General features: G+C 49.5%; 4 protein-coding genes and 1 non-coding gene across 5 annotated transcripts; 3 read left to right on the top strand and 2 right to left on the bottom strand.

Moving 5' to 3' along the window:
* The first annotated feature begins 6,265 nt into the window (after positions 1–6,265).
* Positions 6,266–6,368, top strand: BCR38DRAFT_t287. Its single transcript has one exon. It is a non-coding gene; the product is annotated as a tRNA-Thr (tRNA).
* A 2,491-nt stretch (positions 6,369–8,859) lies between these two features.
* BCR38DRAFT_398041 (putative nicotinamide mononucleotide transmembrane transporter protein) lies at positions 8,860–10,952 on the top strand. The gene is made up of 5 exons (XM_040857682.1): positions 8,860–9,597; positions 9,662–9,816; positions 9,869–9,898; positions 9,961–10,506; positions 10,567–10,952. The coding sequence occupies exons 1-5, from the start codon at positions 9,089–9,091 to the stop codon at positions 10,836–10,838; spliced, it is 1,512 nt and encodes a 503-aa protein (XP_040712439.1). The 5' UTR covers positions 8,860–9,088; the 3' UTR covers positions 10,839–10,952.
* A 2,871-nt stretch (positions 10,953–13,823) lies between these two features.
* On the top strand, positions 13,824–15,126 carry BCR38DRAFT_443560 (FAD dependent oxidoreductase). The gene is made up of 2 exons (XM_040860891.1): positions 13,824–13,916; positions 13,978–15,126. The coding sequence occupies exons 1-2, from the start codon at positions 13,883–13,885 to the stop codon at positions 15,111–15,113; spliced, it is 1,170 nt and encodes a 389-aa protein (XP_040712438.1). The 5' UTR covers positions 13,824–13,882; the 3' UTR covers positions 15,114–15,126.
* A 92-nt stretch (positions 15,127–15,218) lies between these two features.
* BCR38DRAFT_459991 (cytochrome P450) lies at positions 15,219–16,862 on the bottom strand (the record flags this gene model as incomplete). Its single annotated transcript, XM_040862357.1, has 2 exons — positions 15,219–16,209; positions 16,315–16,862. The coding sequence occupies 2 exons, from the start codon at positions 16,860–16,862 to the stop codon at positions 15,219–15,221; spliced, it is 1,539 nt and encodes a 512-aa protein (XP_040712437.1).
* A 2,570-nt stretch (positions 16,863–19,432) lies between these two features.
* BCR38DRAFT_526581 (uncharacterized protein) lies at positions 19,433–21,231 on the bottom strand. Its single transcript, XM_040865363.1, has 3 exons — positions 20,120–21,231; positions 19,841–20,061; positions 19,433–19,782 (listed from the first exon to the last, which is right to left on the bottom strand). Exons 1-3 carry the CDS (start codon positions 21,174–21,176, stop codon positions 19,630–19,632), a joined length of 1,431 nt encoding a protein of 476 aa, XP_040712436.1. The 5' UTR covers positions 21,177–21,231; the 3' UTR covers positions 19,433–19,629.
* Positions 21,232–22,792: the final 1,561 nt, after the last annotated feature.

Raw genomic sequence — 22,792 nt, 5'->3', positions numbered from 1 at the left:
TATATTACGTACGTTGTTGCTCGTTGCCTGATAACTTGGTTTTACGAAATTTCATCGCTGGGTTGAGCCGCCTCGTTTCACAGGCACAGAAAGTCACCATGCATTTAGTTTCTGGAGTCTGGCAGGTTGCGTTCTGCCTAAACGAGATCTAGGGCTGGGAACTGCACATATCAGGTCGCTCTCGCACCTAATTCACTTGGAGACAACGAGCCGTAACCTGTCTGGCGAACGTAATCTCGAGGGTAGACGCGCTTTTAGGTTTGCTTAATGAACTTTGGCACACTCCCTTGATTTTGGTGTAGTATAACGCAACAGGAGATTCTCTATCGAATTTCCCCCAACATCGACCGTTTCTCTCATCAGTTTAGGTGAGGCCATGCCGTAGTTCCTAGGTATAGTTTACAGCGGTAGACTTAGATGTCTGAGTTTTACATCACCTACTGCACCTTACAAGGTGTATGTGTTGTAAGTCTAGACGGGAAATACCATCAATCTATCGTTCCTGCAAGTCGACGGGGACATGTGGTGAACCGTTGGACTTTACAAACTTCTAGGTAACTGGTCTCCTTAATGCATTTGCAAAACCCTTGAGAAGGCTTATTCTTTGGTCCCAACCGCCTGGTAATATTTTGCCACACATTTATCTCAAATTGGGAATCCAAGCCTTTCAGTGTTGACCTTTAGCCAAGTTTTCGATCTTCTAGAAATCAACATACCTGTAGAGGCGCAGCTCCAGGAAATCCTCCTCGCATCTCTGTGCGTTGTAGTGGAGTCTCCCAAACTCTCTGGGACGTCTTGGCAAGCCGCTCTAATTTATCCCAGTGCGCAAGTTCCAGTTGACGATTGTTGATTGACGGGGTTTTCCGGGCAAATTTTCATTGGGACGGTGAAACGACCCGAAAACCAGGCTGGGATATGAGTACCACGTGGTTGGAAGAGGTCAACCACGTTCGAGAAGGCAGGGGATTGTGACTATTATGCCGCGCAAGAAACTTCGTAGTGCCGCGGCTAATTCCCCAGTTTTGACAGCTTACCCCGCACCTTGAAAACTTGAAAAGCCAAAGGAATGGTCTTGGGATTACGAGTCAAGAAGTCCAAGAATATTGGCAACTGAAGATGTCTTCATTACACGCGGGGAAAGTTAACTTCAATAGATATACGGAGAAGGCCGGAAACGGCCCTCTCCGAAGCTAACTGGACAAGTCGGGGTGCTACCTTATCTAGAGTGTCCAAGGACCACGTCTGCCCTGTGGAGCTGACGGAGCTCGACCTGGATCCGGTTAGATATTGTTACCGAAGTCTAGGCCACTGTATGTGAATCCTCCCCCCGGATTATCGCTCAACTGCCATTTCCCTTCCCGATGCCCCCATGAATAGCAAAATTGCCACTAGGAATAGGAGAAGTTGAGATAGAATCCTCATATGCCCCCTGTTTCTGCCCCCAACTGCATTATCCCGCTAACTTCTAGGGATATTTTGCCAAGTCATTGAAATCTTGGTGTGAGTGTGAACATGTAAACCCACTTGCTGTTAAAAAGAGCCAAGCCCAGATCATCAAACGCAACGCGGCCGTAGATTGAGACGACCACACCAAAAGCCAAATCGCCAAGGGCCACACAACATATAGCCTACGGTGCAACTACCCGTCTTGGGTCTAGCTCAGTCAGCCTTCGCGCAAGTGCTTCTTGACGAAATATTTACTACACATGAGTATGTAGGGTACGCATGCGCTGTCAGCTTTGTCCTTCTTACTAACTCTAATGCTCACCAAGACACCAATGACTGTGAGAGAGCGTACAGTTGGCCAGGGGTAGAAATTTGTGGCGCAGCTAAGTTGATCAGGGTCAAAAATATGTCTAACCCTGGCCAAGTTCGTGCTAAGGATAGCTTACTAAATTAGATATAAAGTATTGCATCAGACTTTTATAGTATCTTATATATAGAATATATGCACCCGTCTCTTAGGTATATATGTTTTATATATGAGATATTATACTATTACGGGTATAATACTATATATATGGTTTCGCCGCTATGCCGCTGTGGCGACGCCCCTGAGACGGCAGAGCACGTAATCCTCTTTTGCGGGCTGTTGGAAGGACCGAGGGAACGATTACGGGCCGCCATCTGTCAGGGTACGGCTAGGCCGAAGGCAATAGTACAGAGTGATGGGGAGTAACGGGCGTCCCTCCTACGTAGCACCGGGTGGTCACTGGCGGTCTCAGGTAGGGGTGCCCACGGTGATGCATTGATCTCTGCTCCTTCCCTATCCTACTTCGAGATGGTCCTTATATAGATAGCTAGGCCGCCGCTTGGACCCGGCATAACAGCAGGGTCGGCGATGCCAAGGATCTTGACTCTCGTCATCCCAAAGCTTCACATAGATTGTAATCATGACTCGGGAGTCTTTTGTCCGAAACACCCCTCCGGCGCCCCACCGGTGTCTTGCGTTCAGTGTCCTGACACCCACTGGTGCCTATGGCATTCTGTTCTCTGACACCATCGCACCACGGCCACTATACTCTCGCAGAGACCTCGCAACGGCAACAGGAGAACCAGTAGTTAGTGGGACTATTGTAAGGTGGCTGCTAGGGACGGGTCGGACAGCTTCAAGGCCCAGATAGCATCGATCTTCTCAGGGGGGACTTTGTTGGTAGGTTGAGAACCAACGTAGTATGGTAGTGGACGTAACGCAGTCGCCAATAGGGCGAACCGACGACGCAGCGTATGTATTTAGTCCAGCCATTAGGGCACGGTTTGACATACGGGAGTACTAGTAGAGGTACCGGGGGCTTCGAGCCTACGGCGTATTTAATAATAATAATAATATATATATGGTTTATATACTAAATATATCCCTAGAAGATAATAAGCGCTACTTTTACGAAAATTAAAAGGTAAGCAAGTAAGGTATATACTAAAATATATATAAAGAATATAACTACTAATTATATACTAATTGGATAAAGATCAAGTTTAGTTAGGGGAATAGTAATAGAAGTAGTTGCTATAATATAACGTAGTCCACAAGCGAACGGGTCACCCAACCGAACGGGTCACGCCAACTAGCAAAACATGGAATTCAACACGATTTCGCAACCACAACGCCGTAAATCAATTAAAACTACTCAGAATACTCTTGCCCAGATGATTCTATCTCTACCTGACAGGTTTGCGCGTTATGCCCGGTCTTCCCGCATACGCCACAGCGCCGTTGCCGTGGCTGGCCACGATTTGATCCAGCGCTATTTCCACGCATTTCCTGCTGTACTTGCTGCGCAACGTCCTTTTGATCTTGAAGATCTTGTACGTCTTGTGAATTAAGTGATCCTCCAAGCCGTACTCGTGTTTTTTTGGCCCTGCGCCGCTTGCTAATTAGAGCATTTGCCTCTCGAAGTTCGGCGACCTCAGCTTGGAGTAAAGCCATCTTATGCATAATACTCCGCGCTTCTTTCGAAAACTGATCGATAGCATCGTAAATTGACGTCGGGGAGCTATTTTGATGCCTGGCAATTCGAGATTTAACAAATTCGGATTGCGAAGTAGCCTCGGTTGGGTTGTTTGGCGTCCGAGAAGCCCAAGGAAGGGTTTCCCGTGTAGGGGGCCGGGAGGACGTTGGAGTCTGTAATTTCACATCCAGCTTCTCAATAACAATATCTGGGCTTAAAGGCACAAGCCCAGCCCCTTGAAAGCCTGCACGAATATTGCTTTCGGTCAGGCTCTTCTTGAACGCGTCGCAAAATGCCGGAAGAAAGTCCTCCTTTGTGATATGCGAAATCCGGGCTCGGACGAGCTTCTCAATTTGCGAGCCGTAGGCCTTTTTTAACGGCGCAAAACATGCCACATCTAGTGGCTGGAGGATATGAGAAGAGTGGGCAGGCATACAAAGTGTAATAATCTTGTTCTCTTTGCAATATTGCTCAAAGGCGTCGGAATGGTGGCTTTCGTGGCCATCCAGGATAAGAAGGCGATATACACCCGATTTCCGGCCTTTGGTGTATTTGTCAAAGTGTTTTAGCCAATCTGCGGTCAATTCGTTCGTAGTCCAACCATTTGGGCTCACGGCGATCATCCAGTCCTTCGGCAACGCGTCGTTTTCGTACCAGGAAGAGAGGTGGTATTGGCCCTTGACAATGATGTATGGCGGAACCGTCCAGCCTTGGGAATTGACGCCCTGGATCACCGTAGCCCATTCCCGATTGCCAGGCTGGGCTAGCCTAGGCTTGCCTTTCCTTTCAGAGCTCGGAACAACCATCGATGCGGTAATCTGACCTATCATAAAGCCGGTCTCGTCGAAATTGTAGATGTCGGCATCGGCGATCCCATATTTCGCAATTGTATTGCGCACAAGGTCAAACCAGCCTTGAATAAGCTCTGGATCTTCGCATAAGGCCCGAGAATAGTCGTATTTACGGCTGAATACCGTCTTGAGCTGTGGTTGTCGCTTAACGAAGTTGGAGGCCCAGTTCTTGCCGACGCGTAACGCGTCGCGGTCGCGTAGCAGTCGGTTTGCCATATCTTCAACAGCACTTAGCCGGGGAGGAAATGCTTGCGAATCTAGCTCAATTATCCTTTGAATAATAGTATTTTCTTCTAGTTTTGTTAAATTCCGACCAGCGACTTTTTCTCGAGCTGCGAGGCCCATCCTCAGTCCTGCGACTGGGCCTCCAACTTCGTTCAGCGGTGGGCAGTGATGCACGGGATGGAGTTCGCTCCTGACAAGAGTGAGCTAATGCACTTTACTAAGGCCCGAGAGCCCTTGCCGCAAAGTATTCGCCTTGGGGACGCCACAGTGTCGCCGGTAGTCTCAGCGAGGTTCCTAGGAGTCTGGTTCGACCGCAAACTGACGTGGCACGCCCATGTTGAGCGTGTTAAAACAAAAATGGCAACTCAAAAGCTAGCCCTGACAAAGCTAGTCAATATGTCGTGGGGCTGCGATCTTATACGGGCGAGGCTGTTATATACGGTGGTTATCCGTAGCGGGATCGCCTTCGGGGCGACTGCGTGGCATACTATAAGTGAGGAACCGGCAGGGCCAGCTAAGAGCCTGATGGGGATACAGAACGAGTGCCTCCGGGTAGTCTGTGGCGCCCACAAAGCGACGCCGGTTCGCCACCTGGAAGCAGAAGCAGCAATCCCGCCACTAGACCTCTATCTTAGTGCCCGGGCTGCTAAGTTTGAAGAACGGCTACGGCTTAGCGGGAAGAGAAATCTGCTTCGCAGCGCGAGCGCTAAAGCGTCACATATACTCCGGCAGGATAGGCCGGCGAAGAGGAAGCAGGCGTCGTGTGAAGGTCAACCCTCGCAGACTCACTACAACCAGGTGACTTACAGCTGGAACACCTGCCATGGCAGTGTCAGATGGGAAGCAACCATAACCCTTGTAGGAGCCTCGCCAAGCGTGGACGACTTAGTCGCGCTCCCTCAAACCTAAGTTGTGATCTTCTTTCCTTCGCTCCTTAGAGTAGAATCTTCGTCGATAGCACCTAATCGAGGTCTCTACCAATACGATGCAACCCAGGTCGTGACACGTCGCAGCTACTCCGACCGGCAGAGTACACTATGGAGAAGGAGGCCCGGGGCTCCGAGTGGATGAGTGAGGAAAAGGAGGTCCCGGCTGCCCTCCTTGGCCACTGGAGGAAGAGATGGCTCACCGGAGCAGAGCATCACGATCGCCAGCGACGCGCCATCGCTGAGGAACCGGAGGGCCCTTCGATGCAGATACCGAAAGGGGGCAAGTATTTCGGCCTGAACCGACTGGAAGCGTCTACGCTGTGCCAGATCAGGACGGAAAAAATAGGACTAGCAGCCTTCTTATTCAAGACAGGGGCTTTTGGCGTGTACTCGCCGCTATGCCGCTGTGGCGACGCCCCTGAGACGGCAGAGCACGTAATCCTCTTTTGCGGGCTGTTGGAAGGACCGAGGGAACGATTACGGGCCGCCATCGCACCACGGCCACTATACTCTCGCAGAGACCTCGCAACGGCAACAGGAGAACCAGTAGTTAGTGGGACTATTGTAAGGTGGCTGCTAGGGACGGGTCGGACAGCTTCAAGGCCCAGATAGCATCGATCTTCTCAGGGGGGACTTTGTTGGTAGGTTGAGAACCAACGTAGTATGGTAGTGAACGCAACGCAGTCGCCAATAGGGCGAACCGACGACGCAGCGTATGTATTTAGTCCAGCCATTAGGGCACGGTTTGACATACGGGAGTACTAGCAGAGGTACCGGGGGCTTCGAGCCTACGGCGTATTTAATAATAATAGTCGGCTGGTGTAGTTGGTCACTTCGCTGGTAGATAAGTCCCGATTTGAGCCCCCCCCACTTGGGTTGGTGACGAGTCGCGGGTTCGAATCCCGCAGCTGACACACAAGGGGGTTTAGTCAACCCTTACGGCGCGCTGCCCACCTTGTTGACTTCGCCTACCTAGCGATAATAGGGAGATTGGTGCAGTTTAGGATTACGAGCATCCTAGCCAGTCGACCGTCAAGCACTACGTCGGCGGAATATAACTCGACAGCCGGTCCAGAATTCGAATCGTTAATCCGACCCCTTATCGGACCTCGCCTATCCGATAACGCTCGTCGGCGAACCCGTCCCCTCACGATAGAAGGCGCGCAGCACGCCCCCTCGCCGCGATTCTTGCGAGCGTCTAGACCACGTTACGGTCTATCCACTTGAGCGTATGGTTGAGATGTATACGCTCGACGAGAACCCCAATTAGCAGATACTACGACTTGTCGCGACAAAAAAATAGTCGAGCATCTTCTGCACATCAGCAGCATCCCACCCCTGAGGACGAATTTAAGTGCCACATTACCACGCTTATCGGTAGTTCAGGCAGGGGTTGTAGCACAGACTTAGGGAGGGACAGGAGGTTTAGTAGTCGTTTGGCTACAAGTTTACCTGTATAACCGCCCGACGCGGCTTAAGGGCCCGCTATATCATCTATAGCCCCTTAAGGGAGTACTTGTAGAGGTACCGAGGGTTAACACCTACGGCGTATTTAATATTATTATTTTTAATAATAATAATAAATTCCGACCGTTGGCTTCGATATTGCGACGTGATTGACGTTTTTGAAGACGCGCCTAGAGAGTAGTATTCGAGACTTTGTAGATTGTTGCAGCACGTCGGATACTAAGTGTTGAGTCATTTCTGATAGCCTGAGTTGCAAGGAGTAATTGAGATTCTTTTTGAGCAGAATCCATCGAGAATTAGTTGCGTGGTAAAGTTAGGAAGTTTAGTTCTATTTTTTGCTATGGGCGTGACCCGTTCGGTTGGGTGACCCGTTCGCTTGTGGACTACGTTAATATAGTTTAAGTTTCTCTAGTAAGTACGAAATATATTGTAGTGGGGCCAGGCCGGACATCAGTGCAAATGGGTGACAGGGGCGGGGAGGATACTGAGACCGAGGACCACCTCGCCCCACATGATCCTGATCATTATCATCATCTTCTCTGTTTTCTTTTCCAGTCAGTCAGTCAATCTTGAGTTTATTCGTTTTCACACACATGTGCTCTGAGACGTAGCTTTCACCAATCCATTATTCTGTTCTTATCCTAGCCTTGACAACTACAGAAGCCTTCATCTTGTCCTGATCAGACCGACCCAGTGCCACTGACAGCTTCAATTCGATTCCCAGAGCCAGGCTTCCTGTCTGTGAATTATCTCGTGGCCAGTAGCAGAGGCACATCCGACCAACAGATAGGATCTGTTGGTGCTGGAGCCGTCTTTTCGTGTGTTAGGTGGTGAGTATATCCTACCGACCGCCTGACCCCGTTTCAATATATATATAGTATATATATAACCTCTATATCGCTTATATAACTCTTATACAATGTTAGTCTATACTGTATAAACGTAGTAGTATCCGGATCTATAGATATATTGTCAGGGTACGGCTAGGCCGAAGGCAATAGTACAGAGTGATGGGGAGTAACGGGCGTCCCTCCTACGTAGCACCGGGTGGTCACTGGCGGTCTCAGGTAGGGGTGCCCACGGTGATGCATTGATCTCTGCCCTCTCTATCTTCCTCCGTCTCGACTCCTTACTTATAGCCAGCCGAGGTTCTCTCTTGGATTCTGGATGTTTGCTTCCGTATGTCTGTGTTCCTCCGACTTCGGCCAATATCTTGGACAGCGGCTCCTTATCTGCAACCAAGCGATTCCCTATCCGCTGCAAACGGCTTCAACGGCTCTCATTCGCCACAAGCGGCTCTCTAGCCGCCACAAACGGCTTCCTACCTGGTGGAAGCCGGCCCGCCTCGGATGACACTTGTGGCTCTGACAACTCCTTCCCTATCCTACTTCGAGATGGTCCTTATATAGATAGCTAGGCCGCCGCTTGGACCCGGCATAACAGCAGGGTCGGCGATGCCAAGGATCTTGACTCTCGTCATCCCAAAGCTTCACATAGATTGTAATCATGATTCGGGAGTCTTTTGTCCGAAACACCGCTCCGGCGGCCCGCCGGTGTCCTGCGTTCAGTGTCCTGACACCCACTGGTGCCTATGGCATTCTGTTCTCTGACATATATGTAAATAAAGATTACTTTATGTGTAGGAATACAATCGTATAGATATTTCCCAAAGCCTATTCTTAGTAGTATATAGTAGATACTTGTAGCTATATATTTACTCCGTATATAAGCTTTTCTCTAGTACTGTGGTAATGATTTGTTTAGTTAGACTATCGTTAGCGGTAGCTTGGCAAGACTTGGCCAGGGTTAGAAAATTTCTGACCCTGATTAACTTTACTGCGCTATAAAATTTCTAACCCTGGCCAACTGTAACCTGCTGGAGAGGTGCCCATCCTGCGGGTCCCGGACGAATGCACAGAACTATCTTCCCCCTGTCCTGATAAAGAAGTTACAGAGAACTCTTTCATGTCGTGGAGACTCTCACAAAACCGTTCGTCGTCATGGCACTACCGCTGCCTGTGACTTCCTGGCAAGACATAACTATTTTCGGACAGTGAACACTCACTCTGTTCACTTGTCCTTTGAATTCATGAATCGTTCACCTCTTTGATTCCTACACTTCCATTTTATCATTCCCAATCACGAAATCTGTTCATTATTCGTTACAATGGACGTCAAGGAACCCATCCAATCTGAGGGCTCATCCATACCGAGCTTTGACGCAACCAAGGAAGTCAAAGTTAACTCACAGGAACTCAACACCGTTGAGCGAGCCAGTGGCGGGTTTGACACCTTATCTACCAAAAAGCTGATGCGCAAGATCGATTACAATCTAATCCCTTTACTCGCATTGCTGTACCTGCTCAGTTTCCTAGACCGCACCAACATCGGCAATGCGCGTCTCGCCGGGCTCGAGTCGTCGCTGGGAATGAACCCCCAGAGCCTCGACTACAACATTGCCATCAGCGTCTTCTTCCCATTTTATGTCGCAGCTGAGATCCCGTCCAACTTGGCCATGAAGCGATTCCGTCCTTCGATCTGGATTCCCTTCATCATGGTCTTGTGGGGTGTAACTTGCGCTGCCATGGGGACGGTTACCAATTACGCTGGTCTTATCGCTGCTCGATGCGCACTTGGAATCGCGGAGGCAGGTCTGTTTCCCGGTATTGCATACTAGTGAGTTACATGATGATATTGTCCGTTCCCCACATTTGCATGTTTCTGATCTGTGTCTGTGTAGCATTACTCTGTGGTACAAGCGGCATGAGTGCGGCTTACGAATGGCCATCTTCTTCTCGGCAGCTACAGCGGCTGGTGCTTTTGGTGGTCTTTTAGCCCGTGGTATCGTCGAAATGGACGGTGTCGGTGGTCGTCGTGGATGGGCCTGGATCTTCAGTGAGCAGCACCGATAATGAATTCCTTAGAAACTTTAATGACAATTTTGCAGTTCTTGAAGGAATACTTACCATCATTGTCGGTAAATTCCCCCACTCACTCCTCTGATTTCGGATCGCGCCATTAAACTAACCCTATAAACAGCCATCGTCGCCTTCTTCATCATGAACGACTACCCCGATACGGCCAAATTTCTCAAAGCCGAGGAGAAGATCGAAGTTCTCCGCCGGCTGGAAGAAGACCGCTCATCCCTTTCCGACGAATTCGACATGCGGTACTTCTGGCATGCATTGAAAGACTGGAAGATCTGGGTGCACATGTTTATCTCGATCGGCATTTCCATACCTCTCTACTCCTTTTCCATATTCCTGCCTACCATCGTTAAGAATCTAGGATACACCAACGATAAGACGGCTCAGCTCATGACCGTACCTCCTTTTATCGCCGCCTGTATCTGCTGCATCGGTAGCGGTTGGTTGGCGGATCGACATGGCCAGCGCGGTATTTACATGATCTTCTTCAACCTTGTCGCCATCTTAGGCTTCATTTTCCAGATATGCTCCAGCAACAACAGGCTGAAATACGCGGGAACTTTCCTTGCTGCTATGGGTATGTTCCCGAATATCCCGCAAAGTGTCGCGTGGAACGGGAACAACATCGGTGGTTCCACCAAGCGTGGAGTTGGTATCGGTATGTTGTCATTTTGCACTCACCCGAGACACTATTTTAATTAACGATTGATCCCTTTAGCCATGCATGTCGGATTCGGAAACCTGAGCGGAGCCATTGCCGGATTCATGTACCGCACTAAGGATGCGCCCATGTTCTATTCCGGCCATGGTACCTTGATTGCCACCGAAACCATGTCGCTTATCCTCTGTATTTTTATGACCCTCTACCTGCGTAAGGAGAACGCGCGCCGAGACCGCGAGTACAAGCCTCCGTCTGAGTACACTGATGAGGAGCGGGCCTTGGAGAGAGAGAAGGGCGACAACGCGAGTTTCTTCCGGTACACTGTCTGAGTGTGCCAAGGAGTGAGTATGACTGCTTGAATATAGACACTAGTTTACAACTGGGAGGAGCAAGCGATGTGGTAATATATTCTGCTAGATATGAGAGTAGAGAGTAAACTTCAGAGCGCCTATAGGTAGTATTGTAATCATAGATAACGTCACCCACAGGTCAATGCCCCACACGGGTCTTTGCCCAACTTTTCACGACCTCCCAACCTTTAATCTTAGATAGATCAACAACAACCCGTATTCATCCAAGAAATTAATCAGTATTCTTTTCATTATCTGTTTCTACATCTGCCTGACAAGTTCGCGCATTATGTCCAGTTCCTCTGCAAATGCCACAGTGCCTAGCACCCGTTGCCCTCCTCCTTGTAGGACGACTACTTTCACCCTCTTCCTCACTTTCCAAACCCGTATCACCCCTAATAGCCCGTAGAACTTGTGCGTCTTCTATATTAAGTGGCCCACCATACTGGATTTGCTTGTTTTTGGTTCTGCGACGTTTGCTTAGCACATGGTTAGTCTGGCGAAGCTCTTCGTTCTCGCGACGCAAGATAACATTCTCTTGCATCATTGCATGCGTAGCCTTTGCAATCGAGTCAATTGAATGAAGAATATGCGTCGGAGAGCTGTCTTGATGCCTCTGAACGCTATTCTTAATCAACGTTGACTGCGATTCGGCTTCAAGGGTGGTAGTAGGTGTCTTAGAAGTCCAAATAGGGGGTAGGAGTTCTGGGTCGGCAGAGGGTGTACGCGCGACTTCTGCGACATCCAGGGCAGATATAACCCTGTTGGGGTCAAAAGGGACAATTCCAGCTGCTTCGAAACCAGATCTGATGTTTTTTTCAGTAAAAGCAGCGCCAAACGCCTCCAAAAAACCGGCAAGGAAATCCTCCTTCGCAACGTGGGTATGATGCCGTCGCATCAAACCCTCAACAAACATACCGTACGCCCGTTTCAAAACACTAAAAGGCACCAAGTCGAGAGGCTGGAGCTTATGGGATGAATGGGCAGGCATAGGAAGGGTAATGATGCCATGGTCCTTGCAGTATTGTTCGAAATCCATCGAGTGATGGCTTTCGTGACCGTCAAGGATCAGGAGGCGTTTGACACCCTTCGTACGATCGCGTGTGTGCAGATCGAAGTGAGCTGCCCAGCTGAGACCAATATCATTCGTTGTCCATCCGTTGTGGGATAGATCAACGACCCAATTGCCCGGTAATGTGGTGTCGCGATACCACGAAGCGAGGTGAACTTTGGCCGCGAAGATGATGTACGGCGGCACCGCCCAGCCTTGGCAATTGGCCGCCTGAATGGCAGTAACCCATTCCCTATTGCCTTTCTGGGCTTGGCTAGGCCTTCCACGTCTTTCGGTACTCGTAACGACCATGCCGGTTGAGATCATGCCCATTAAAAGGCCCGTCTCGTCAAAGTTGTAGATATCCTCCGGCTGGATGCCGTGCTTCGCTATTGTGTCGGCAACACGCTTAAAATAACCGCGATACGCGACAGGATCTTCGAAGAATGCCCGATGGTAACCTATTCGACGATTTAAACGCGTCCGGAGGTCTGGTTGTCGCCATACGAAGCTCGAGGCCCAGTTCTTGCCGACGGGTGACGCGTCGCGGTTGCGTCGGAGGATATTCGCCATTTCTTCAACGTATCGAAGCCGGGGAGGAAAAGTTCGCGAATCTAGCTCAATTACGCGTCGGGTAATCGTATTCTCTTCGGTTTCGGTCATTTTCCGTTTGGACATGTTAGTAATGTGTAATGGTTGTACGCCTTCGTAACGGCGCTTCAATGTCTTATGGTCGACTTTGAAGATTTTACCAAGCTTGTTCCAACTTAGGTGAGGATCGCGTCGTTTAGTTTGGATGGCTAATTGAAGATTAGCTTCACTAGATTTGCGTGCCATGTTGTGGAAGGGAAGAATTATATAAGTAAAGATGGAAAGTCAAGATTTCTTGAAAAGTTGGGCAAAGACCCGTGTGGGGCAATGACCTGTGGGTGACGTTAATGCAAAAGTCATGAGTTAACTGCAGTGCAAATGGGTTTCATCGAAGTACTGCAAAATCCTGGGGTAGAATGCCCAGCCTTGTCGTAGATCATTGTGGAACTGAGCAAAGACGCCCCGTCGGACCTCGTAGATATTGGACAAAGACTTTGTATCAACGCAAGGAAATATCCTAAAACTCTCCACTCCCACGAAGAGGAAAGGCCGCTATTGTTTAAAGTGGAACTTAGTACTGCTAACTGATGTCTCACTATAATCTGTGAGATTGCCGAAGCTAAATATTCCTCCTAGCGGTACCCCTTATTGTATACGCTTACAAACAAGAATCCGATGACCGAACCTCCTCAGGAATAACAGCAGTAAGCCCATGTCTCGCCCACAATGACGGAACCGTACTTTTCTTTCATCCAAAAATTCCTACTCCCGGGCATGCGAGTTTGTCCCGACTGCCGAGAACACGGAACGTTCTACCTGTACAAGTATCTCGAGCCTATCGCCCCTGCATGCGCAGATGCATTATCATTATCATGGTTTGTCTTGCGGTTCTGGTGGCTGCAGAAGATAAAGTCTGAATATTCCGAAGAAGTTCTCAATCCCCGCTTCAAGGAAAGGTGTATGCTTGCCGAATTCTTTGGTAGCATTCTGGACTATGGTAGCAGCGATGGTCGGAAGATAGGAAATTGATGGTTCTCAAATTGCTGGAGGGGGTGTTTGGCGTATATAGCTCGGACTATAGCTAAGCGCCTCAAAGTATAATATAAGTACGCCTGAGCCCCTATGTAATATGTGACGTGACCTCGTTTGTACTACATAAGACTAATGGGAGGATAATCAAAACTGAAATTTGCAGTTGTGAATAGTATTTCATTGAAACATGCATAGAGACAAACGCGAGGGGTTGTCCAAGGGTAAATCTTCTTGGGAGTCGATTTCCAGCCCCGCTACGACCATTCGTTCCACCAACCACGCCCTCATGATACCAATCTCCCAAAATCATGCTTTCTTTGCTTAAATTCTTGTTCATAAATCATCCAAGATGCCAAGTGATGCTAAGCAGATAATAATCATCGGTGCGCCCTCCACTATCCTACTTCTTTGCCCAATGACGTCAATTAACCACCCCATCCCAAGGCGGGGGCATCGTCGGCATCAGCACCGCCTACTACCTTCTCCAGCACCCTCAGTACGACAGCAAGAAGGACTTTGTAATAGTCATAGAAGCAGGTCACCTCGGTGAGAGCGCCTCAGGTAAAGCCGGCGGCTTCCTCGCCTCATGGGCGACGCCCAAATGCCTCGCGCCCCTAAGCTTCAAGCTGCATGCCGAGCTTGCAAAGGATCTGGGTGGCGATAAATGGGGGTATAGACGTGTACACGCCGCTGAAATCAAGCTGAAGATTGAACTTGAAGAACCCGATATTAATGTCTCCGGCAAGGCGCCTAAGAATCTCGACTGGCTTCTCCCGGGCTCGATTGAGGACTACACCGAAGTCGGGACTCCGGTCGATTCAGCCCAAGCACACCCGAAACTCCTCCTGCAGTCCATGGCAAGTGCCGTCATTTCAGGTGGTGCATCGATCATCTTAAACACATCCGTTTCGCGCATCAATTACGACGACACCGGCTCAGTCGTAAAATCCGTGACTGTCACGGGCGACGCAGCCGAAACCATTGTCCCAGCTACGCACATCCTCGTGGCCGCCGGCCCCTGGACACCGAAACTAATCCCGTCTATTCACCTCCTTGCCCCCAAAGGGCACAGCGTCGTCTTCAACCCTTCAAGAGACCTGTCCTCGCACGTTTTGTTTCCCGTCATCGAGACGGAGGGAGGAGGAGAAATTGAAGCCGACATCTACCCACGTCCCAAAGACTCGTTGAATGGCTTCGAGACTGCGTACTCGAGTGGACCAGATTACTACGACTCGCTCCTCCCGTCATCTGTGGAAACGGTAGAGGTGGAGAGTGTAAAGTGCGACGAAGTCATTACTGCCATCAGCGGTGTCTCGCAGCAGCTGCGTGAGGGGGGTGTCATTGCTAGGCAGGCGTGCTATAAAGCGCAAATCAGGAAGCATGAGGAGGGAGAGGAGGTTGGACCGATTGTGGGACCGATGGAGGATGTCAAAGGTTTGTGGGTTGCTACTGGGTTTGACGAGTGGGGTATACAAAATGCGCCTGGTGCTGGACTAGTCACGAGTCAGATGATCATAGAGGGAAAAGCTTGGAGCGCTGATGTGGATTCGCTTCATCCAAGGCACTATGTTGCAAGGTAGTGATGCTATGGGTTATTATGCATAATAAACAATTCCACGCCTTCTGATGAATCAATTGACGAAAGCTCTTGCCCATATTATCCCCTAAGTCCATATGTGATGCTATCACAATTCCCGCTTCTTGAGCGCAATTTCCAAACCCAACGGCTTGCGAAGGAACCCCTCGCGCGTCTCCATAAGATCCTGCCTCAGCTCGACATCGTACCGCTTCGCCCACGTCGCGGCAATCATCTTCATCTCCATCTCCGCCACATTTCTCCCCACACATGATCGAGGCCCGTAACTAAAAGGGATGAAAGCATTCTTCTGGCGCTCCGTTATAGTAGACCACCTCTCCGGCCGGAATTCGTCAGCGTCCGGGCCCCAAATCTCCTTCGAGTGGTGGATCGTATACGTGGGCACGCTCAGCACTGTTCCCGGCGGAAAATAATGACTGCGGAAATGCAGCCCCTGAGAGTCAGGTGGTATCTCCCTCGGCAGCCCGATTCCCGAGGTTGAATGGTGACGCAGGGTCTCGTTGATGACGGCTTCCAAGTAAGGCAAGTTCCTGACCATTTCATACGAGGGGACTTTCGTATCATTCGGAATAGCAGCGTCCAGCTCTGCCTGAAGCTTGGGAAGTACACCTGGAGTCCTTGTCACATGGTACAGCAGCGCACATGAGGAGTTGCTCGTAGTGTCACTCCCCGCAATAAGTTGCGTCAGCGCCTCCGCAGTCAACTCCTCAAAGCCGAGTGGTTCCCCTTTATCATCGCGGCCCTCCTGCAAACGGGAAAGGAGATCCTTGCGGTTGATATCTGGCGGACTTTCCAAGCGCTCTGTGACTCGGGCGATGGCGATACCGGCGAGATTATGTACCGCGGTGAGACCGTTGCTGAAGAAGGGGTCCGGGAGCCACTTGGCGTAGGCTTTCAGCTGGGGATAGATACCAAGCGTGGCAGATACTTCGCCGCGGCGGTTTAGAATCTCGACTGCCGGGGAGTAGATGGGTGCTGCGTCGCGTGAGTGCCGAATCTCAGTGATGTCGGCGCCGGCTTCGAGCATGCCGAAGGGGGCGCCGAAGGCGAGGTCGCCGATGGTGTCGAATGCTACGAAGCTATACACTGTCAGAGCCCGTATCATCGCCCATGAACCATTGCGTCCTTTAAAAATCCCATCATTATATTCCATATCAGCGGGAGAGGAAATCGAGTGAACTTACTTAAACCACTCAAGACACTCCACCTGCGCCCATCCGTTGCTATGATTCCCCGTCCTCTCCACAATCCCATCCCACTTTCTCGTAAAAACCTCCAAATTCTCCATAATATACGGCTCAAACTGACCCACCGACTTAGGCGCAAACGTATGCGAAATGACCTTCCGTTTCCTAGTATGCTCGGCCCGACTCCTGGTATTGAACAAACCCCGCCGAATCGACACGAACGCATCATAAAAGTTCGACTTGAGGAACCCGTTGCCGTGCCCGTACACGAGCGGAATTGCCGCGTCATCTGCGATGCTGATGTGGTTCGGCTGGATCCGCACTACAGGCCCCAGGCGCGCGTGCACGGCGTCCACGTAGGCGTAGCGTTTACCGCGCCGGCAGGTGTAGAGGAGCCAGAAGTTGGTGAACTGGGCGGGGAAAGGAGAGGGGATGCGGCGTAGGTGAGAGAAGGTGAAGAAGTACGGGATCAGGTAGAGGGAGAGGAGGGCTAATAAGGTAGCGGGGAGGGCGAGGGGAGAGAAGATAAGGTTGAAGAGCGCCATGATAGCAGTGTTGTTGTGTATAGTTTCGTATAGGGTGATACTGTTTGAGAGGTTATGTTGCCGTGTATTTAAACACACCGCAGATCCCTGTTAGCAGAGTTGACGAATTCTGGAGCGTATATGTGAGTATCTCCAGTCGCCTGACTAGTCAGTTACTCGAAGGGCAGATCTCCTTTTAACGTCTTGAGAATGATCATCAACACCATGCTTCTGGACAGCACCGCATAAAGGCGAAGGAGATCCACACCCTGCCGAGATCTCCGCAGACCCAGATGCCTTTTTCGCGCAGCATTATATTGAACTAGTGGGGTTTCCCCACGTTTCGCTATCCCTGACCCCATAACCCAGAACCCAGCTCGTAATGATGAGCGCCTGGGAAAGCCGAGGAGTGGACCCCCCCTGCTAGGTTATTGTCGGTTGACCAGTAATGTGCAGCGCATTTGCCCATTGGCTGCCCATCATGATAGATTTCTCAGTTCAGGAGGTTGACTTACATTGGGTCTTGCAGTCGTCGGAACTATAGCTAACCGCGAGGGCCGAGCCGACCTGGCTTGTGTGACTTGCGGTTCCAAGACCGCAATTAGAAGACACAGCAATTATTTAGATTTAACTCTCGATAAATATGATGCTATCTCTGTTACTTGTCGGAAACTGACGGTGGAGTACACCACGTTTTAACGTAGGAAAAAGGGTCGCTCTACTAATTTTAGGCCAAAGCTAGTGTCAATGCAACTACCGATCACACTAGCCGCTGACCGATGGCGCGAACGAATATGACTACTCGAGATAAATCCAAATGTTCGGAAGCTGGCCTTGTTTGTTGAAGTGTCGGATGTGGGCCGTGTGACTATGCCAGGTGCGGGCAGTACGGCAAGAATTCCGGCAAATGTTTATTTCCTATCGGAAATGATGATACCCAGAGCCATTCGTCAAAGTGACGTATATTACATGGAGCCAATGACTATGTAAAACCTTATCATTTTGTCGTTAACCGAAACTCTCGTCATAACCCTAGTCGCAATTCTAATCCAACCCAAGACCAAGATAGTCAAAGACAGTCAAACAAAATGTATACATACATGCATCCGGTTTTATCCCCTAGACTGCTAGTAACTCGATTTGCTGACCTATTTTCGGACCGCACCAGCCTTCGACTTCCAAAAAACTGTCTTTTCCGTATCATAGCTACTATAGTCAATTAACTGATGATGGATGGACCCTGAGCACCAAACCCTTGGCAACTGCCAACTGTCAGAACTTCGTAATCGAAACCTATGGTGTATCAGCAACTGACTCAAGTGTGCGGTCAAAAGGAACTCTTTTCGTACTGAAAGCCTTTTCCAATCATTTTCGCTTCGTTGGACTTGGCGAGATCCGATATGTCAAATTCCATGCTTTGTTGTTATTAATAACAAGTCTAATACCTCCTTGTTCATGATAGCTGCAAATTTCAACCGCTGCTGTGACGTAGTATAGGATGCAAATGTTTCAAATCATATCTCATCTACTACGATCTACCCATGATTCCGAATGTGGTTGTCGAAATTCATAGGATTCAGGGGGTTGAAATCTGATCTGACACAGGAATTCTGCGCCCGACTATCAATGACATATCCGGCACCCAAATATGAAGCATGTTGCCATCACAACGCGTATAATCGAGCATTTTGGGATAAAGGAGCTTGATATACATGCTGGGTAATGTCGCTTTCAGCCCTGACTGACCAACGAAAATGAAAGCGAAATGTATGCGCGACGGAATTGCCATAGTGTGAACATTGCACTGCAACGCGCTAGACAAAGACCGCAAAGTAGAAATGTTCTACAATTACAAACCCGCACCGCTCCTTTGCTCGTTCCTCCTGCACAACAATCCACAACCGCTATGCCAAGATTCGGAGTCTTTTGAGGTGGCGACGATGACATTTCCCCATCGCCAAGCGGAAACCAAGGAGGTTATTCCCAGGCCGGCAGTGGACAGCACGGCGGTGGCCAGTCCAAAAGGAGCAACTCGTGCAGTTCTTCTGCTTCATCTTCATCGTCATGCGCCTCCTCCTTAAATATATGAACAGGTAAAGAATGCACGCTGGACATTGATCGCCCCGATTTGGGAGGCTCCTGGTCCGATTAAACGAGCACTGTAGGCGCACCAAACTCAAATAAGAGGCCGGTACCCTTTGAAGCGTCTTCTGGGGGCAGAATTTCAACCGTATCTTCATCGATCATCAGTGCTGAAAAAGTCTCTCAGATTATCAGTGTCGACAAGCTGGCTTCGGGCGGTGTGTCTGGACGGGCGGTTATACTTTTTAGGCTGGCGTTGTTACTTGTAATTATGGTGTTCTTGTGTTCATCATGTGGCTTAAAGTGCGGAAGCAAGTCTCGCTTCTTGTGGATCGATATCGCTGCTGACGCGGGCCAATCATGAGCTCACCGACAAAAGAGTTTCGACGAAACGAAGCAAGATAAAGGAAGTGAGTCCATACCGACACTGTTTACGATTTGCACGGTTGATGAGACGGAGTATTCCCCTACCTTGAAGAGGAGCGCGTCTGGGTTTGAGACTATTGAACCTACAACGCCCGAGCCCTGAATACCGGCCTCGTTCATGCTACTTCTATGAGAAGGTACAGGACCGTAATATCTATGCCTACTTACACGCCTCTTGAAACATCTCGTACAGTCAAGTGCTATATATAACCAGTCCCGTTACCCAGAAGCAGTCCCATACCACCTTAAGGGTCCGACTCGAGCAACACCCAAGAATCTCCTAAGTCTGTTGCAGCAGCTTCCGGATTTGCTCCAGCATCTCCACACTAATGGTCACGTTTTTTACACCATCGAGGCCTTCGAGCCCATTTGAGGCAGCCACGTCTGGATTGGGATAGTACCACGCAGCAATGGCAATAATCACGTAAACGACCTGTTGCGGGCGTTCGTTAAAGGTACATCGCGGTAAACCGATAATTGAATGTACTTACAACAAGAAGGGCACCTTCAAGCCAATTGCTGTCACCATCCCTAAGGAAGTTTCCAACCACTAGAATAGAGAGGACCAGTAGTGCAACCATGAAGATCTCGAAGTTTAGATCCATGGGTTTGCCTAACGCCCAACCGACCAGGACGACAAGCGGTCCATTGAAAAGCGCAGTCTGTATCGAGGGACCGAGGCAATGGTAAAGAGCCACGTTGATTACACCGTCTATCATGGAATATGATCAGTAAATGTTCAGGCTGAGAATAGTTCATTAGAGACTTACCCCATGCTTCATCGATAGCTGTCAAGTGCTCCGCGGCCTTCTCGACAAGTGGTAGGAGAATGAGACCCAGGAACTGGTCTGGAACACCACTTTCAACCACATGCTCAATCTCCTCGACCAGGAAAATCAGGAGCAGTGTCACACAGGTAATCGAAACGAGCAAAGCGATGATCGTCTCAGTCATGGTGAACTTCGGCTTGGCCATATCGTCCTCTCGATCCGCATCCCTGTGCTCATCCATTTCGATGACTTCATCAAAGATACTGTGCTGACTGCTTGCACAGAACCAGATGTAGAGGAAGAACGCCACGATCAAAACGATCGATGTAGTCTGACTGATCTTCAAGACATCCTCCTGTAGCTTTCGTTCGGTAAAGGTTTCATGGAGAGCTCCGAGCAAGGGGACGGTCTCGGATTTGAGGGCCGAGTAGAACGCACTCGGAATGAGCAGGGCGAAGGCGGCCACCAGCAGAAGCCCACTGCCTACCTCAGAAACGATGGCATGGAACTTTTGAGTCTGGTGTCGAATACCACCGAAGAAAAAGCAGAGGCCCAGACACAGCAACAGATTGGTCAGAACGGACCCCAAAATAGCCGCCTGGATAATAGGGATGAGATTCCCCTCATCTCCATTCCCCTCCTCAGCATTATGCTTCACAATCAGCACCAGAAACAGAATAATCTCCACAATAGACCCAAACGTAGTCTCGATCAAAATCCCCGCCACCTTGGGCATCTTGCGTGCGAACTCCTGCCCCGCAAACCCCAGCAAATTGGCCGAAGGTACCATGCCGACGTAGCTCATGGCGAAGATCCATAGGTGGGCCTTGGTGACGAAGTGCAGGATGATGGCCAGAGGTACAAAGGGCCATAGGACGTTGACCAGCATGGATACAGTGCAGGAGCTGCGCCACAGGACTTGGAAGAAGTGCCGCGGGTGGAAACCGCTGCGGCCGCTTTCGCCTTCGTGGGCGACACCATTGGTTAACGTGGGGATGCGGCGCGGGATGGTCGCGGGGAGGAGGGGGGTGGATTCATGATTGTATTCGCCTGACATCGTGACGGGTTTTGCAGATGTACGTATCGGTGGTATTATTCAAGAATAAAGATTGACCAAGGGTCGTGGTTTGCAATATTTGCTCAAAATGAGGAGTGGTATTTCAGCTGGTGGCTGGTCGGCCCGTGCCCCTTGGCGTGAAACACGATCACGAAGTGTGCTTGGCAAGCCCAACTCAAAGCCTTTTCCTAGGTGAGGAGAAGCTTGTTGCAATCTGCTTCTATTTTGTTGAAAAAGGCATTATAATAATCTGGAAAACTGTACGAAATAATATGGAGGATACTTGCTCCATGAAATGCATGGTGAGTTGTGCAGAAAAGGGGCTGAGCGTAAACGGCAATAAAAGGGGTCACTATAAGAATTGGGGATTCTGGAAATATCATTTGACGCAAGTGAACCTAGAATGCAGTTACGATATGCAAACAAATGACCGAGACGATTACAGCCTCAATTTTGTATATTGCGTGATGTGGCGAGCTCACATCGTGGAAACGACCACCGGCCGAGCACATACATCAACCCGAACGATTCAGAGCTACTTAGTTTTACAAGTATCGTTGTCCGTTTTTAGATATAATTAAAAGGTCGAGGATAAGATAAGCTTTATGTATCATGTTAGAGACTTACTATATGTTGCAGGTCATGCAAAAGCCACGAGGGGTGACGGAGATGTATTCCCGTGAAGTGTAAGAATATATTGCTATTCTAGCCTTGAACGAAAATATAAAGGGTGACAGGGGTATCGTCATGATATCAAAGGTACGCACTTAGTATTGTCTGGTTTTATCTACTCGGACGGACCTCGGTATGCAGTATAACTAACAGTCAACAGTTGTGCTGCAAACATGACCACATGAAATCACCTTCGTCCTAACTTTCCTGCTGCGTTACCAATCGGATCGACATTGGTCGAAATTTTTTCAAAACGATCCAATCGGAAAATCGATCCAGTCTATTGGGAACACCTTGTGAGCATGCATAGAGCAGCATCGAAATGTCGTGCATGAGATGTACGAAGACGGCTCAATATGAACCCAACCAATCAGCCTCATGTTGGATAATTGTGTGCGACACCCTACACTCGGCCGAGGAGGAAGTGACATCACAGCGGCACACAAACACCAACGAACAAGATTTACAAGAACACTGGCGATCGCAACGATAAATATTGCGAAGGGGGAGGTTGACTCAGTCGAAAGAATCCTTCTACAATAATTCGACTAAACTTTATATATTTCGTTGCTGAACTGTACTACTCGTAGAACATTCGCAGAAGAGGTCAAATTCTACAAGTAACGCCAGAAAAGCAAAATATCTCCCGCTAAAGGTACCCCGAATCATTCACAATTCATTTTGCTGCGGAAGCTGACGGGACTACAGGCCCTGAAACTACCACTGATGCGGATGATTCGATCGAGAAGGCCGAGGCTAAGAATGAAAAGGGCCCGTCTGCCGCAAGCGGAATGGTAGGCGAGGACTCCCTAGATGCGGCTATTGGTGAGGAGGCGGATGACATCGACCCAGAGCAGACTTCTGCTGCCGATGACCCGCTTGAGAAGGCTGAGGCGAAAAAGGAGAAATGATTGCCAATTATAATCTGAGGTCTGCAGACGGCA

This window comes from Pseudomassariella vexata (assembly GCF_002105095.1).
Source record: "Pseudomassariella vexata strain CBS 129021 chromosome Unknown BCR38scaffold_12, whole genome shotgun sequence".
In the NCBI taxonomy this organism is placed as follows: Eukaryota; Fungi; Ascomycota; class Sordariomycetes; order Amphisphaeriales; family Pseudomassariaceae; genus Pseudomassariella; species Pseudomassariella vexata.
The sequence above is the reverse complement of the archived record's forward strand: the minus strand, read 5'-3'. Positions and strand labels throughout refer to the sequence as shown.